General features: G+C 37.2%; 1 protein-coding gene across 1 annotated transcript in view; it reads right to left on the bottom strand.

Moving 5' to 3' along the window:
• Positions 1–12,176, bottom strand: part of PHACTR1 (phosphatase and actin regulator 1) — a 723,510-nt gene extending 711,334 nt beyond the window's left edge. Inside the window, exon 1 of the mRNA XM_053714748.1 lies at positions 11,999–12,176. Within this exon, the coding sequence (XP_053570723.1) occupies positions 11,999–12,110 (112 nt within the window). The 5' untranslated portion in view covers positions 12,111–12,176. The remainder of the gene's footprint in view (positions 1–11,998) is intronic.
• Between the last annotated feature and the right edge of the window lie 4,219 nt (positions 12,177–16,395).

Here is a 16,395-nt window from a genome sequence, read left to right as displayed (position 1 = left end):
TTTGAGGGTACTTCATGTGAGTGTGTTATATATATATAACCTGCTGATTGGTGGATAAATTCACCCAACAATAAACAAGTGCTGTCCAGTATACTGAACCAAAAATTGGCTGACTCCTTAGCTTAGATGCCTTCTTTTTCAAATAAAGATAGCAATTGAAGAAAAATTGATAATAGGAGTAAATTAGAAAGTTGCTTAAAATTGCATGCTCTATCTGAATAACAAAAGAAAAGCATAGGGTTCAGTGTCCCTTTATGGGTTGACCACAAACCTGAAATTGTTTTTGGAAGATAACGATTTCTGAATTTAAGGTGCTACCGTCAATATGCTATTCCAGTGATTACATTTCTAAAACCCTTCTACTGTTAATACCTCTGAAGCTCAAAGTCTTTACCTACCAAAAATGACACATAAATCTGCAAACAAAATAATGAATTTGTGTGTTTGAAGAGCTTGTATGTTAATTGATCACTTTAACTAGTGAGTAGTGATGCTAATAGGTTACATAGAGATACATTGGTATAGTGGGCACGTGTGTTTTTGGAGTGATCAATCCGGCTGATGTTTATTAGTGTAAAAGTGCTTACAACTTATTTTTTTTTACTTTGATTGAGCAGGTAGCATGTGTATCTGTTTGATGACACTGTAACCCAATAAAGTGTGGGAGGGCAATATCAGTTTGTTTTTTGCCCATACACAAAACCAATGTACCAGTAGAAAACACTTTAGGCTAGTCAGTAATCAGTCAAAAAGTGTTGTCTGGATTAAGACAGATTGGCCTGGAGGCCAAAAACTTTCAGGATGGGTGGGGATACCAAAGGCTAAATAAACTATTTTAACTGCCAATATAAGGGTAATGGAAATACTTGTAAACAATGTAATACACTCCAGCAGGTAAAGTGGATCATTGGGAACAAATTAAAGGGGAGACATTTTTTGAGTAAACTGTCCCTTTAAGCTGTTCCAGAAATGTACTAAGATTGGCCCAGCATCTTCAGTCTCTCAAATTCCTATGTTCTGTGTAGAATATTTGCTAAATCTCCCTTATTTCTCAATTCTTAGTGAAACTAGGTTACAGAATGACATAATATTTGGGGAGAGAAGACAGGTTGTCAAAGAGAATCTGAATTTATACCAGTTGGAAAAAACCAACAACAACATATTACCTAATTTCTTTAAATGTGCAACAAAAGATGAGAAAAAAACTGCATTACATTACAAAACAAAAAGGAACTATATATATTATGAACTATACATGAGAACATTGTTTTGGAGTTTTAGACAGTCACGTGAAGGGTTAAAGGGACATTGAATCCACACTTTTTCTTTCGTGATTCAGTTAGAGCATGAAATTTTTAAGCAACTTTCTAATTTACTCCTATTATCAAATTATCTTCATTCTCTTGATATCTTTATTTGAAATGCAAGAATGTAAGTTTAGATTCCAGCATGTTTTTGGGTTGTTCTTGCTGATTGGTGGATAAATTCATCCACCAATACAAAAGTGCTGTCCAGAGTCCTAAACAAAAAAAAAATTTGATGCCTTCTTTTCAAATAAAGATAGCAAGAGAATAAAGAAAAATTGATAATAGGAGTAAATTAGAAAGTTGCTTAAAACTGCATGCTCTATCTGAATCAGGAAAGAAAAAAATTTGAGTTCAGTGTCCTTTTAAGAATTTATATATTGCTAATAGAAAGATCAATGCAACTTTGATAACATGAGCATAATGGTTTTATTTATAGTTACCTTATATAAGTAAAACAAAAGATGAAATATCAGCACTGCTTACAGAATAAGCGTTTTTACATACATATTTTATTTTGTTAATATTTTAATAAAATAAGTACATTTTAAAAAGATAAATGGCTAGCTACTGAGAAGTGCTTCAAGTTTTACAATATGAATTCCTTCCTTAAAGGAATACTAATCCCACATTTTTTTCTTTCATGATTCAGATAGAGCATGCAATTTTAAGCAATTTTCCAATTTACTCCTATAATTTTTTCTTCGTTCTCTTGCTATCTTTATTTGAAAAAGCAGGAATCTAAGCTTAGGAGCGGACCATTTTTTATTCAGAACCCTGGATAGCGCTGAACCCTTAAATATAGTAGAATTGCACAATCAATAGGTGAATAATAAAATGACAATGCAATAGCACTTACTCTGAATTTCAAATGAGCAGTGGATTTTTTTTTATGACAAATTTTACTTTAATTTGCTGGCCCCATGAATCATGTGACGCAAATCAGCCAATCACAAACTCATATACATATACACTCTGAACGTTTGCACATGATCTTTAGTAACTGGTGCCTCAGAAAGCGTGCATATAAAAAAAACCTGTGCACAATTTGATAATGTAAAAAAAATCACTGGGATGAAACTTGTGGGATACTTCTGGCCAGCAGGAGGAGGCAAAGAGCACCCCAGCAAAGCTGTTAAGTGTCACTTCCCTTACCCATAACCCCCAGTCATTCTCTTTGCCTCTGTCAATGGAGGAAGTGAAGTTGGTGTCTGAAGATTTTACTCCTTTTTTGGGTACTTTTCCCTGCAAGCAAGGATTTGGGCTTCTTTTAATCCCGCTCACGTGACCTCCTGATCTTCCGCTTCTGAGAGCAGAGCGGTGTCATTTCTTTAAGTTTCTCTTCATTGCGGCTGTGAGATATCGTCTGGCTGACTGGATAGTCCTCAGTTTGTTCAGTCTCTGAAGATTACGGTAGGGCACCTCAGCTTCTGAGGTGTAGAGGTGTATTTTTTTATTTATTTGCCTAGCGTTTTGAAGAAAATACTTTTTTTCTTAAAGTGACATTCCTTACTTTTTGGGCCTTTATCAATTATGGATAATGAACAGAAGTCTGTTCCTTTTGATAAATGCTTATTATGTTTGCAGGCCCAAATTGTCTTACCTATGCAATTTTGTTCCTCATGTTTAGAAAAAGCTTTAAAATGTAAAGACAAATTACTTGTTTCTGAGCCTAATGTCTCTCAGGATGATGCTGTTCAGGCAGTGTCACAGCTTTCTCCTCACACGTCCCAAGCCTCAACGGCTTCACATACAGTGCCCTACAGTTCCTCTCAGCCTCCTGTAGGAGTTTATTTGCCAATAGATTTTACCACACAGATATCTTCTGCGGTATCTGTGGCTTTATCTGCTTTTCCCATGATGGAGAAGCGCAAGAGAAAATCTAAACATTTAACTGAGTGTAAGGTGTCTGTCCCATCTGCTACTGCGCAGGTTGAGGAGGATACCTCGTTAGCTTCTGAGGGTGAAATATCAGATTCGGACAGTATAAATCCTTTGACTGATTCTGAAGAAGTAAACTTCAGATTTAAGCTTGAACACTTTTGTTTACTGCTAAAGAAAGTACTGGTTACTTTGGACAACTCTGATTCTTCTGTCGCTGTCAACCCTAAGAAATCTAGTAAGCTTAACAAATACTATGATGTTCATTCCTCTGTGGAAGTGTTTCCTGTTCCAGACCGTTTGTCGGAGATCATTGCACAGGAATGGGATAAGCCAGGGATACCTTTCTCCCCGTCTCCCATTTTTAAAAAGATGTTTCCTGTTGCTGACTCCATTCGAGACTCATGGCACACGGTGCCTAAAGTAGAAGGGGCTATTTCTACTCTGGCTAAGAGAACCACAATTCCTATTGAGGATAGCTGTTCTTTTAATGATCCCATGGACAAAAAGCTGGAGGCTTATTTAAAGAAAATGTATGTTCATCAGGGTCTACAATGGCAACCCGCAGTTTGTATTGCCACAGTAGCAAGTGCAACATCTTATTGGTGAGATGCTTTGTCCGAATTGATTTTAGAGGAGACTCCGTTGGAGGAGAACCAAGATAGGATTAAGGCTCTCAAACTAGCCAATTCCTTTATCTCTGATACTAACATGCAAGTTATTAGACTAGGAGCCAAGATGTCTGGCTTCACTGTCCTAGCCCGCAAGGCTCTGTGGCTGAAATCTTGGTCAGCTGATGTTACCTCCAAATCCAAGCTCCTGTTGCTACTTTACAAGGGTAAGACCCTGTTTGGTCCTGGTCTAGCAGAGATAATTTCTGAAATTACGGGTAGAAAAGGAGCCTTTCTTCCACAAGACAAAAAGAATAGAGCTAAGGGATGTCAGAGTTCTCATTTTCATTCCTTTCGTAACTTCAAAAGTCAAAAGTCTTCTCCTCCCTCCTCCAAGCAAGAGCAGTCCAAGTCCTCTTGGAGACCCAATCAAACTTGGAATAAGGGGAAGCAATAAAAAAAGCCCTCATTGGAGACTAAGTCAGCATGAAGGGTCTGCCCCCAGTCCGGGATTGGATCAAGTGGGGGGCAGACTTTCCTTGTTTCGTCAAGCATGGATATAAGATGCCCCAAATGTGGACATAGTATCTAAGGGTTATAAAATAGAATTCAAATCTCATCCTCCCAGGGGCAGATTTCTCCTCTCAAGGTTATCTGCGGATCAGGTAATAAGAGAGGCATTCTTAAGCTGCGTTCAGGACCTTTCCTCCCTGGGAGTGATTGTTCCAGTTCCAGTGAAGGAACAGGGTCTATGATTATATTTAAATATGTTTGTGGTTCCCAAAAAAGAGGACATTTTTCGACCCATTTTAGATCTAAAGTATCTCAAAAAGTTTGTCAGGGTATCGTCCTTTAAAATGGAAACCATTTGTTCCATTCTTCCTTTGGTCCAAGAGGGTCAGTTCATGACTACCCTAGACCTGAAGGATGCGTATCTTATATATTCCCATCCACAGGGATCCTCACCAGTTCCTGAGATTTGCTTTTCTAGACAAGCAATTTCAGTTTGTTGCTCCTCCGTTTAGCCTTGCCACAGCTCCCAGAATTTTCTCAAAGGTTTTGGGGGCTCTCTTGGCAGTTGTCAGGTCTCAGGGAATTGTGGTGGGGCCTTACCTGGATGAAATATTGGTTCAGGTGCCATATTTTCAACAAGCAAACTCTCATACAGAGATCTTGTTGTCTTTTCTACGTTCCCACGGATGGAAACTGAATCTGGAGAAGAGTTCCCTTGTTCCAGCTACAAGGGTGTGTTTCTTAGGGACCATCATAGCTTCCCTATCTATGAATATTTTTCTGACGGAGGTCAGAAAGTCCAAACTTATCTCTTCTTGCCTCTCTCTACAGTTTACTGTTCGGCCATCTAGGTACAGGTGCACACCCGGTTTTATACTGCTAGGTAACTAGTATATACCAACTGCAAACAGCTACTTCAGGTAAAAAGATATTTATTAAAATACATACAATTTATAAAAAGCCACAAAGGTATACGCTAATACAGACACTCGGGTATCGGACCACTAGCAAGGCTTTAAGTGGGAGAGATAACTGGCCTGTACCTAGCGCCTGTACCTCAAAAAAGTGTGAGTAACCCATTGGTGGGACTATTGTTGTGAAGCAAATATCTCTTTTTCACCAAATTGTATTGCACCATATTTTTTTTAATTTTGTTTTTGAGGCAAGTAACCACTTGAACCACCTGAATCACTGGAATTGAGGAGGACTCCTACTGATTACCCATATACTTATATATTATATATCATCATAATCCTTTTTTGTATTATTTAGTTTATCACTTTTTAATGTCACATACTCATTCACTAAGTGATTATTGTACTTTTTTTCAAATTATGCATGCTCAGATAATGGAACAGAGACCATTCAGATCTGTCACAAAGGATAGATCTGGACCAGTTGACAAGAGACTCTCTCTTGTGGTGGATTTTTCAGAATCATGTGTCTCAGAGCACATGCTTATGGAGACCCTCTTGGGTGACTGTGACCACGGACGCCAGGCTGCTAGGCTGGGGAGCAGTCTGGGACTCGTTAAAGGATCAGGGCCTATAGACTCAAGAGGAGTCTTCTCTCCCCATAAAGATCTTGGAGTTGAGAGCAATCTTCAATGCTCTGATGGCTTGGCCTCAATTGTCCTTAGCCCGGTTTATCAGGTTCCAGTACCAGGGAGGAACTTGGAGTTCCTTGGCAATGAAGAAGGTGGCTCGGATTATTTAGTGGGCGGAAGTTCACAATTGTCTTCTATCTGCCATCCACATTCCAGGAGTGGACAACTGGGAGGCAGGTTTTCTGAGAAGACAGACTTTTCATCCCAGTGAGTGGGGTCTCCACCCGGAGGTCGTCTCCAGGTAAACCCTCAAGTGAGGGGTGCTGGAGTTGGATCGGATGCCGTCTCGTCAGAACGCCGAGCTTCCAAGGTACGGTTCAAGGTCAAAATATCCTCAGGCCGCCCTGATAGATGCTCTGGCGGTTCCTTGGGATTTCGCTCTAGCTTACCTGTTTCCTCAGTTTGCTCTCCTTCCACGAGTCATTGCTCGTATCAAACAGGAGAGAGCGTCTGTAATTCTAATAGCTTCTGCATGGCCTCACAGGATCTGGTTTGCAGACCTAGTGAAGATGTAATTTTTTCCTCCTTGGAGGTTACCTCTGAGGAAGGGCCTTCTAACTCAGGGTCCTTTCCTGCATCCAAATCTCGTTTCTCTGAAGCTGACTGCTTGGAGATTAAATGCTTAGTTCTGGCTAAGCATGGGTCAGTAATTGATACCATGCTTCAGGCTCACAAGCCTGTTACTCGTAAAATTTACCATAAGGTATGGCGTAAATACCTTTATTGGTGTGAATAGAAGGGCTACTCTTGGAGTAGGGTCAGGATTTCTAGAATTTTATCTTATCTCCAGGATGGTCTAGAGAAAGGGTTGTCAGTCAGTTCTCTGAAAGGTCAAATTTCTGCATTATCTTTGCTTTTACATAAACGTCTGGCGGATGTGCCAGATTTTCAATCTTTTTGTCAGGCCCTGGTCAGAATCCTTGGAGCCTTAACCTAGTTCTTAGAGTTTTGCAGCAGGCTCTGTTTGAGTCAATGCATTCCATAGATATGAAGCTGTTATCTTGGAAGGTTTTTTTTTCTTGGAAGGTTTTGTTTCTTATCGCTACTTTTTCTGCTCAGAGAGTTTCTGAACTCTCAGCTTTGCAGTGCGATTCACCCTACCTTATTTTTCATGCGGATAAGGCAGTCCTTCGTACTAAATTGGGGTTTCTCCCTAAGGTGGTTTCAGATAGAAATATTAATCAGGAAATTGTTGTTCCTTCTCTCTGTCCTAATCCTTCTTCTCATAAGGAATGTCTGCTGCATAACTTGGATGTTGTGCGTGCTCTCACATTTTACCTACAGGCTACTAAGGATTTTTGCCAGTTTTCTGCCCTGTTTGTTTGTTTCTCTGGAAAGTGTAAGGGTCAGAAGGCCACTTCTACTTCTCTTTCCCTCTGGTTGAAAAGTATGATTCGTTTTGCTTATGAGACTGCTGGACAGCAGCCTCCTGAGAGAATTAAATCTTATTCCACTAGAGCTGTCTCCTCTTCTTGGGCTTTCAAAAATGAAGCTTCTGTGGAAAAGATTTGCAAGGCATCCTCTCTGCATACTTTTTTCAAATTTTCCAAATTTTATACTTTTGCCTCGGCTGAGGCCTCTTTTGGGAGAAAGGTTCTTCAAGCGGTGGTGCCTTCTGTTTAGGTCTATCTGTCTTGTTCTCCCTCCCTGTTCATTCTGTGTCCTCTAGCTTGGGTATTGGTTCCCACTAGTAATTGGAATGGCATTGTAGACTCTCCATGTCTTAGGAAATAAAATAAAATGTATGCTTACCTGATAAATTTCTTTCTTTCTGGACATGGAGAGTCCACGACCCCACTCCTTTGTGTTATCTTCTTTTTCCATTTCCCTTCGGCTGAATGACTGGGGGTTATGAGTAAGGGAACTGACACTTAACAGCTTTGCTGGGGTGCTCTTTGCCTCCTCCTGCTTGCCAGGAGTAAATATCCCACTAGTAATTGGAATGACGTCATGGAAAGAAAGAAATTTATCAGGTAAGCATAAATTTTATTTTTTACGGTTGTAGTTTAGTTCAATGAACACTGAAATGTGTTCACACAACATGCATTACAGTGAATGAAAGTCTTGTGTTTGTTTCTTATGTGTATATATTTTCTGGGTCATGTTTTGAATCTGTACAACATTTTATATTTGTTTCTCTGTTTGCAGGTTTGTGCTGTAGGGGCCCACTGCCTATAGAGTTGGTTAAATTGTTAGGGGATTGAAGATATTAAATCTGAAGCCAACAAAAAAATTTGACAATCAAAATAATTTACATACAAAACTATTAATAACTACTGTCATTGTCAATGGGAGAAATTCAAACGCTCCCCAAAGATACAAAGCCTTTACTTTCTCAGTGGAAGGTGTTCAATCGTGGTAAAAAGGGTTTTTAAAAAGATGCTTTTCTAGATAAGAGATTAACATTTAAGCTTTCATTCGTCACATTGCATGCAGCTTCATACTGTCAGTATCTCTCAGAACAAATGCATGTTTAGCTGAAGCCAAGCTGGGACAAATGACTGATCTTGGAGACCGTTGCTGCTGTTACCGTGAATAGATGATCCTCCTGTGTCTCTGTAACAAGTATGGGGCACAAACTATTCTCCCAGCTTTTAGAGTATCATAAGAAAGAAACCTAATACAGAAGGGTGTCATTTAGCCACTATTCAGCAAGCGCTACCCAGGTGCTGAACCAAAAATGGGCCAGCTTCCAAGCTTAGATTCCTGCTTTTCAAATAAAGATTGCAAGAGAACGAAGACAAAATGATGATAGGAGTAAATAAGAAGGTTACTTAAAATTGAATGCTCTATCTGAATTATGAAAGGAAAAAAATGGGCTTAGTATGCCTTTAAACTTAAAAGGGACATGGATATCAAAGGTGTATTTTGTAAGATACTTTGCGATGCTAAAGGCTGCTGACAAAAGGCGGCTTTAGCTTTTTAGAAAGGCAAGATTGGCACCATGTACATGATGTGGGTGAACACCCGTTGGTAGGTAAACTTCATGCACAAAGTGTGCACATGGTGCTGATCTTGGTGTTAAAAAAAAAAGAAGCTAAACCACCCTTTTTTACGTGCTTAATACACAGGAAAATAAGGAAAAGATAAAAGGGTGTGGAAAAACCAGATCAAGGAATCTGAATTAACCTAAAAACAGACCCAATTCTAGAGCACCACTATATCAGAGGAATAATAGAGTTATATTAATTTTTAAAGATAAAATCAATAGTCAGAAGAAAATAAAAGTTAAACGTGCATACAGTGGAAAATATTATCTTAGTCCAAATGTTCCTTGACATAGACAGTACGGTACGAGTCCCTGCTAAACAAAAACAACAAGAGGGTACAACATTGATTAGTAGCTTCTAAGCGGCCACAATAGTATTAATAGAAAAAAAACTTACAAGGTTGAAACACTGTGAAGTGCTATTAACTAACACTGGGGTCCCATAGTCTCCAAACTAGACTATACCTCCAATATATACAACTGTCAGTCTTCAAAACTGGACCATTTCCAACCTCAGAAATTGAATAAGCTTGAGATATATAAAACATATATTTTTAAAAAAATATATCTAACAGTTAAAACAAGCAACATATTGATTGACTGTTCAAATTTGTGATTTTCTTTATGCTTCATTTAGTATTTTAAAAACATTTGTAGATTTATTATATTTAATTTTCAAAGGACACTGTATATATTTTAAAAGGAAAAATAACCCACAACATGGATGATTCCTTACCCTTTACCTTTCATGTAATGTGCTTATAAAAGTGCTTGGCTCACTCATTGTGAACAAGGAACTCAAAACAACTTATATATTGTGATTTCCTTAAAGGGACACTGAACCCAAATGTTTTCTTTTGTGATTCAGATAGAACTTGCAATTTTAAGCAACTTTCTAATTTACTCTTATTATCATTTTTATTTGTTCTTTTGCTATCTTTAATTAAAAAAGAAGGCATCTAAGCTTTTTTCTTAGTTCAGACCTCTGGACAGCACTTTTTATTGGTGGATGAATTTATCCACCAATCAGCAAGGACAACCCAGGTTGTTCACCAAAAATGGGCCGGCATCTAAACTTACATTCTTGCATTTCAAATAAAGATACCAAGAGAATAAAGAAAATTTGATAATAGAAGTAAATTAGAAAGTTGCTTAAAATGTCATGCTCTACCTAAATCATAAAAGAAAATTTTTTTGGGTTCAGTGTCCCTTTAATACAGCAGCAAACAAATTATCAAGCTGAGCCTGGTAGGGTTGCTGATTAAAAACTTTAGGAGTTTTACTGCATTAATATATTGCAAAGAACAACTTAAAAAGTGATGGTAAACAAAGTCCATCTAAAATATAGCTTAGATTCTGTACCTGATTTTAAAACATTTTAACACAATGTAAAAGCTTTCCCAGGAGTGTGGCAATAATGTGTGCAATAATGTGTGCAATCATAATTATGCATTTAATGCATCAATTTCATCACTTCCAAGGTAGACATCTAATAAATCAGGAAAGTCCAAACTGGAATAGATATTTTAGTTAATGCAGGTTTTAGAGATCCCTTAATACAAATAAGTACCCAATATAAAGAAACCCTCATCACATTCTGTATTTCATCACACTGTAGAATTTGAGATGTAGAATTTGCAAAAAAATTCATAATTATAACGAACAAATGTTATAAAATAAAAATAAATGTAACTTAAATTATAAATGTAGATGTACTGCTCTAAGTACATATTAACTAAGTGGTACATTGGTTCAACCAATTAATGGCAGTCTGTGTAAAATATAATTCATTTGCTTAGAACAGAATGACGTGACTGAAAAAAAAACTACAATTGCAAAACTCAGTGTTTGATTGACTGGTCTGTGTGCATTTCTCTTCTAGCCACAGCAACCCAATCTCCATGGCAACACATCCTTTTATTCCACCAAGCAAACATGCTTACAAATAATTTTATAACATTAGATTTGTGATTTGATGCTTTAATCGTGTAATTTTTAATCATTAACAATTACATTTGTATTCCTCAATAATATATTTCTCAGCAATAATTAACTATAGAGTTTAGAAGCATTTAAAATGTCAGATTACATAACTGATCTTTATCTTTCTATTTAATACATTTGAATGTTATTAATAAGTTCATAATCATATACATTCTCAGCTTAATATAATTTAGTAAACCAAATAACACTTTAAAAATAAAACTATTTAAAACATTAACTAGACATTATATTGTGTTTCCTGTTTCACTGTATTTTATAGATCCTCTTAAGGTGCACATATAAAACTCATAAGCAACAATAAACACTAGCCAGCTAATGCTGTAGTTAAATGTATTCATTGAAAAAAATGAAATAGTTGCATTCACAGTATGTGCTACAATTAATGATTTAGTCAAGTGAACTCTGGTGAAACAACTGATTTATCAATGCAAGTTTGTTTTTGCTGTTTTTTTTTTTTTTACAGTATTCACTGTAAACTAGTAGTGTTAAAAACTATTATTTATATTTCCACATTAAAGAAAAGAAAATATATTATAATAAACATCACCAAAGTTCTCACTTATGTCACTGATATACAATAAGTCATAACAGGCCACAGATAACACTTCCTTTTTGAGGTTCACATGCCAGAATCACAACATCCCCATGCCATGGCATAACATATCACTGTACCTAAGGTCTCGCTTACTCTTTCATTTACTTGTTCATTCCAGTCATTGCTTCTTTACATTTACAGTTCAGAAACTTAGAACATGTGATCAGGAGCCTAAGGTATAATTCCCATTCATTATTGGGAAAGCAAGATAAATATTTAACACTGTGGGGTTTTTATCGCTCACATGGGAGAATAATTTCCAGGTATTAGACATAGTGAATGACTCTGGATGAAAATTAATACTTATGGATATATAGAAAGCTGTAACATCTTAAAATAAATCTGGTGATAGTACCATTACACTTGCTACCACAGGATTTCACCTATCTGAAGTAGCTACACAAAGGAACATTGGCTCAGCGTATGAGACTAGTCATTTCAGCACCACGTATAGCGGACAGCTCCCTGCAGTGACAAGAAGGAGGGTCTGCTTACCTGCCTCCAGGTTGAGGGAAATCCTGGCCTCGGCCAGATAAGGGGTGTCACTTTTTGACCGGACTCTCCTGATGGGTCTCCGGTCAGTCTCCTCCTCTGAAGATGTCGCCATTAAGGGGTGAGCAGTGAATAAGGTGGCCCGGCGAGCTAGTATGGAAGAGAAGCCAAAATCAAACAAGGGGGAGACAAGAAAGGAAAATAGTAGGAAGGAGGAGAGAATTTGAGGATAGAGAGAGAAGAACAGATACATAGGAAGAGGAAAGGGGGAGAGAGCAAAGTAGGGGGAGGGGAGAGAAAAAAAGGCAGAAAGAGAGACAGGGAAAGGGGAGGAGGGAGAGAGAGAAAATGTGTTAAGGATTTATATGTAGATGGGAACCGGAGCAGAGAACAGCAATGAACTGGAGGTGAGGAAATCCCTCCCCCCACCCCCAGCTCAGCTGCAGTATACCCTTCAATATTCCCAGAGATGTACAGCGCAGCTGAGACTGAGGGTTCGTCACATCAAGAAGCACCATGCACTAATTCTTAACTGCTGATAAGGAACTACTTGTCCTGAACACTGCACCTTTTACATTTTGAAGATATGAATAAAAATAATTGACCTATTGACTGTATAACACTACGTTACAGCTTATTTTTTATAGCCAATGGGTTAATCTGCTAGCAAATCATCTAGAACTTTAATAAAATTATAGATCAAGTAGACTGTATCAATATAGGAATACATAATACATAGTTACATATAATGAATGGAGCTATTGGGAAGAGCTAATGCTGCACATAGCAAATACAGCACAAAGCTTTAATTCTAACAGTAACATTTAGCAGTTAAGAATTATTTCGGTGATTTTATTTTTCCTTATGTATTGCTCCTTTCCCCAAGTGGGTTCAAACAAGACAGACATCGATTTAACCATTTTGTGACGACTGACTATAGCTGTTGCTATATGGAAGCAGATAATATGATGCAATTAAATGAATACATTGAGACAGCCAAGTGATTTGGGAGTTACTGTCTGCTACTAATTCATGATATATTAAATACGACCAGGCGCAGATGAACACATTTCATTGGGCTGAAACTTTTTCTTAGGGTCACTTAAATGTGCAAAAGTGAACTATTTCGCTCTACCTTTTACCAGAAACAGAACTATTTAGAGGGGCTGGAAAGTGTATTCAATTTCCAAATAAGGTTAGCTTCCAAATACAGTAATTGTGCTAATTGTGAGTTAACAGGCTGTCAATATGTTTTCATCATTAATTCGTTAAAAATACATGAATCTCAATAGTATTAGTTAGCCGGAGGAAAGTACATTTTTATCAATGAAATGCGCAACCAGTTTTCTACATCTGAGTTTATATTTATTCAGCTGTAAACATGCACACACACTTCCGTTAAAGGGATACTAAACCCAATTCTTTTCTTTCATGATTCAGATAGAGCATGCAATTTTAAGCAACTTTCTAATTTACTAATTTTATTCATTTTTCTTCCTTCTCTTGGTATCTTTATTTTTGGTTCATTACCCTGGCTAGCGCTTGCTGATTGGTGACTACATTTACCCACCAATCAGCAAGCGCTACCCAGTTGCTGATTTGGGTTTAGTATCCCTTTAACTTATCCCATTTATGGTAGTAACTGCTAGTTTTTAAACAAGCTGCCTATGCGTTACTGCTACAGAAGGGTTAAACTTTTTATCACTATTTGTTTACTGTGTGACTATATATATATATATATATATATATATATATATATATATATATATATATATATATATATAAAAGACACTGAGGATACAGTAACTGAGTGCTCGGCCCTACCTTGGCAATATTTGTATGTGTATAATATATATATATATATATATATATATATATATGTGTGTGTGTGTGTGTATGTATGTATGTATATCAACACTTCCAATGGAAGATCTGCATTCATCAGCATATCAGCAACTGCAAGGATGTGTGTACATATATATATATATATATATATATATATATATGTATATATGTGTGTGTGTGTGTGTTTGTATATATAACAGTTTGGTGGCAAAGCAAAGGGTCATGGGATGTGTACCCAGTCCGGTTTGAGAGTGCAGTCCATTTATGTATTGTGGTGCTGTCACACTTGATGCATGGACTGTATAATTTGGAGTTTTTGCTGATACTCCACAGTGACGAGCACACAGTGTGTGAAAATACCTATGGGTATAGTGCTGGACTCTATCTGTTTATTTTTTGTTTATGGAATCAACAGAATCACGGGCACCCTCAGTGAGTGAAACTACTATGGAGGATTCAACCTTCTACATTTTCCTATTCAGACATTGATGCAGCCCACATCACTTTCCTAGCCCTAGGCTCAAGAAACTTCCTAAGAAATACTGCTGAAGTGGATATAAAAAAAAAAGAATATGAAAGAACAAAAAGAAAGCTGATATCTTTGGAGTTACATTCTGTTACACTTGCAGAATATTACAGGATTAAAAGAATTCCTAGAGGCTTAAGGGTAAAACTGAGACCAACTATACTGGCTAACAATGAATTGTATAAAAATCAGTTTGAGAGTATACTTAATAAATGTTCCTTTGATTTAATCATATTAACTGTGGAGTGTCTACAGCTGGAAATTGACAAACAGAAAGGATTGGTATTGGATGCAGAGCGGGGGATGGAAACTAAATATAATATGGAGATGCTAAAGACCACTAAAGATGAGACTGATACATTGTTATTACAGTATTCTCTAGACCTAGAAGAAAGAAAGAGATCAAAGTTTGGGAGAGACAAGCTGGATTACACCAATCATCGAGTGTACAATTGGTCACTTGACTACACGTCAAAATCCTGTGAGTCACGAGATGGCCCATGCTGGAGGAGACCGCAAGGAGCATCCATTTATCAGGACAGAATGGCTGAGGACTCATCATCCGGGGCGAGTTTTTTAGATTCCGGCTTGGAAGGAGACACTGGAGGGGAGGGCGGAAGCACCGCCGACCAAAAAGAATAGCAGATGAATATGCGGAGCTCCTGGAACCAATATCGGCAGATGCTGAGACAGCAACGAGGAGGGAGATACCGGTGGGGTATGAGGAAGTAAAGGTAAACAAACTACCTAATTCTAATTCCTCTACACCTGATGAAGTAAAGGTGGTTATTAACATCTCTAAATATAAGCTATCTGATATGGAACATAGTCTCTTGATGAAAGGACTTTCTTTTTGTCCCGCAAAAAACTGTGATGAATTAAAAAAAAAAAAAAAAAAGATTTATATAAGTTTTTTAGGATGTTAAAATTAAAAGCAATGTATGGTGGTAGTAATGTTGATAAAATGATTGAGCAAAATGTAATAAACTGCAAACTGGGCCATTTGATTTGAAAGCTCTGAATTTGTACAAGAAATATTCATATATACCCCCCACTAGTAATTCAAGTGTAGAAACCTTTGTGAAGTTTGTACAAAAAGATGTCACCAATTTAATGGGAAAAAAAATGAATCTCAACCCATATATGAAACGACATAATCTAACCAGGGAGGAACATGAGGCTATATTGTTATTGAGAAATAATAAGGATATCACTATAAAAAGTGCGGATAAGGGTGGAGCCATAGTGGTATTAGACACCCAATACTATGTTCAGGAGATCCTACAGCAACTCTCAGATGGAGGGGTATACAAAATTTTAGATCATAATCCCCTTTCAGAAATACAAAAAGAGTTGAAAGCGATCTTAGATAGGGCATTTGAGCATAATACTATTTCTAAACAAGTATACGATTTCTTGTGGAAATTTTTTCCAATAACAACCATTTTAATACATTGCCCAAGGTCCATAAAATTTTGTCTTTTCCACCGGGGCGACCTATTGTGGCCTGTATAGAATCTGTATTTTCTAATGTATCCACTTTTTTGGATAAAATCCTCTTCCCTATGGTTAGACAACAAATATCCTTCATTAAAGATACAAATTAAATTTTAGTAAAACTAGCAGAGGTTGAAATAGAAGAAACATGGTTGATTTTTTCCCCTCGATGTAGTGAATCTATACACCTCCATTCCCCATGAGGCTGGCTTGACAACTGTAAACAGTTTTTTGAATGAGGGTAAGGTATATAATCCATTACAGATGGACTTCATTGATGATTTGCTAAAACTTGTATTGTACTGCAATTATTTCCTTTTTCAAGATACATATTATATGCAAAAACGAGGTACAGCTATGGGCTCCAATATAGCCCCCTCATATGCCAATTTATTTATGAGTGGCTTTGAAAACAAGTTTGTTTATAACAATCAGTCATTCCTTAGCTGTTGCAAGCTTTGGCTAAGGTATATAGATGATATTTTTGGCACATTGGGGGCACATTGGAGTCCTTATTTCAATTTGTGGAAGA

Source organism: Bombina bombina, chromosome 5 (assembly GCF_027579735.1).
Source record: "Bombina bombina isolate aBomBom1 chromosome 5, aBomBom1.pri, whole genome shotgun sequence".
Classification (NCBI taxonomy): domain Eukaryota; kingdom Metazoa; phylum Chordata; class Amphibia; order Anura; family Bombinatoridae; genus Bombina; species Bombina bombina.
This window is presented reverse-complemented; position numbering and strand designations above follow the sequence as displayed.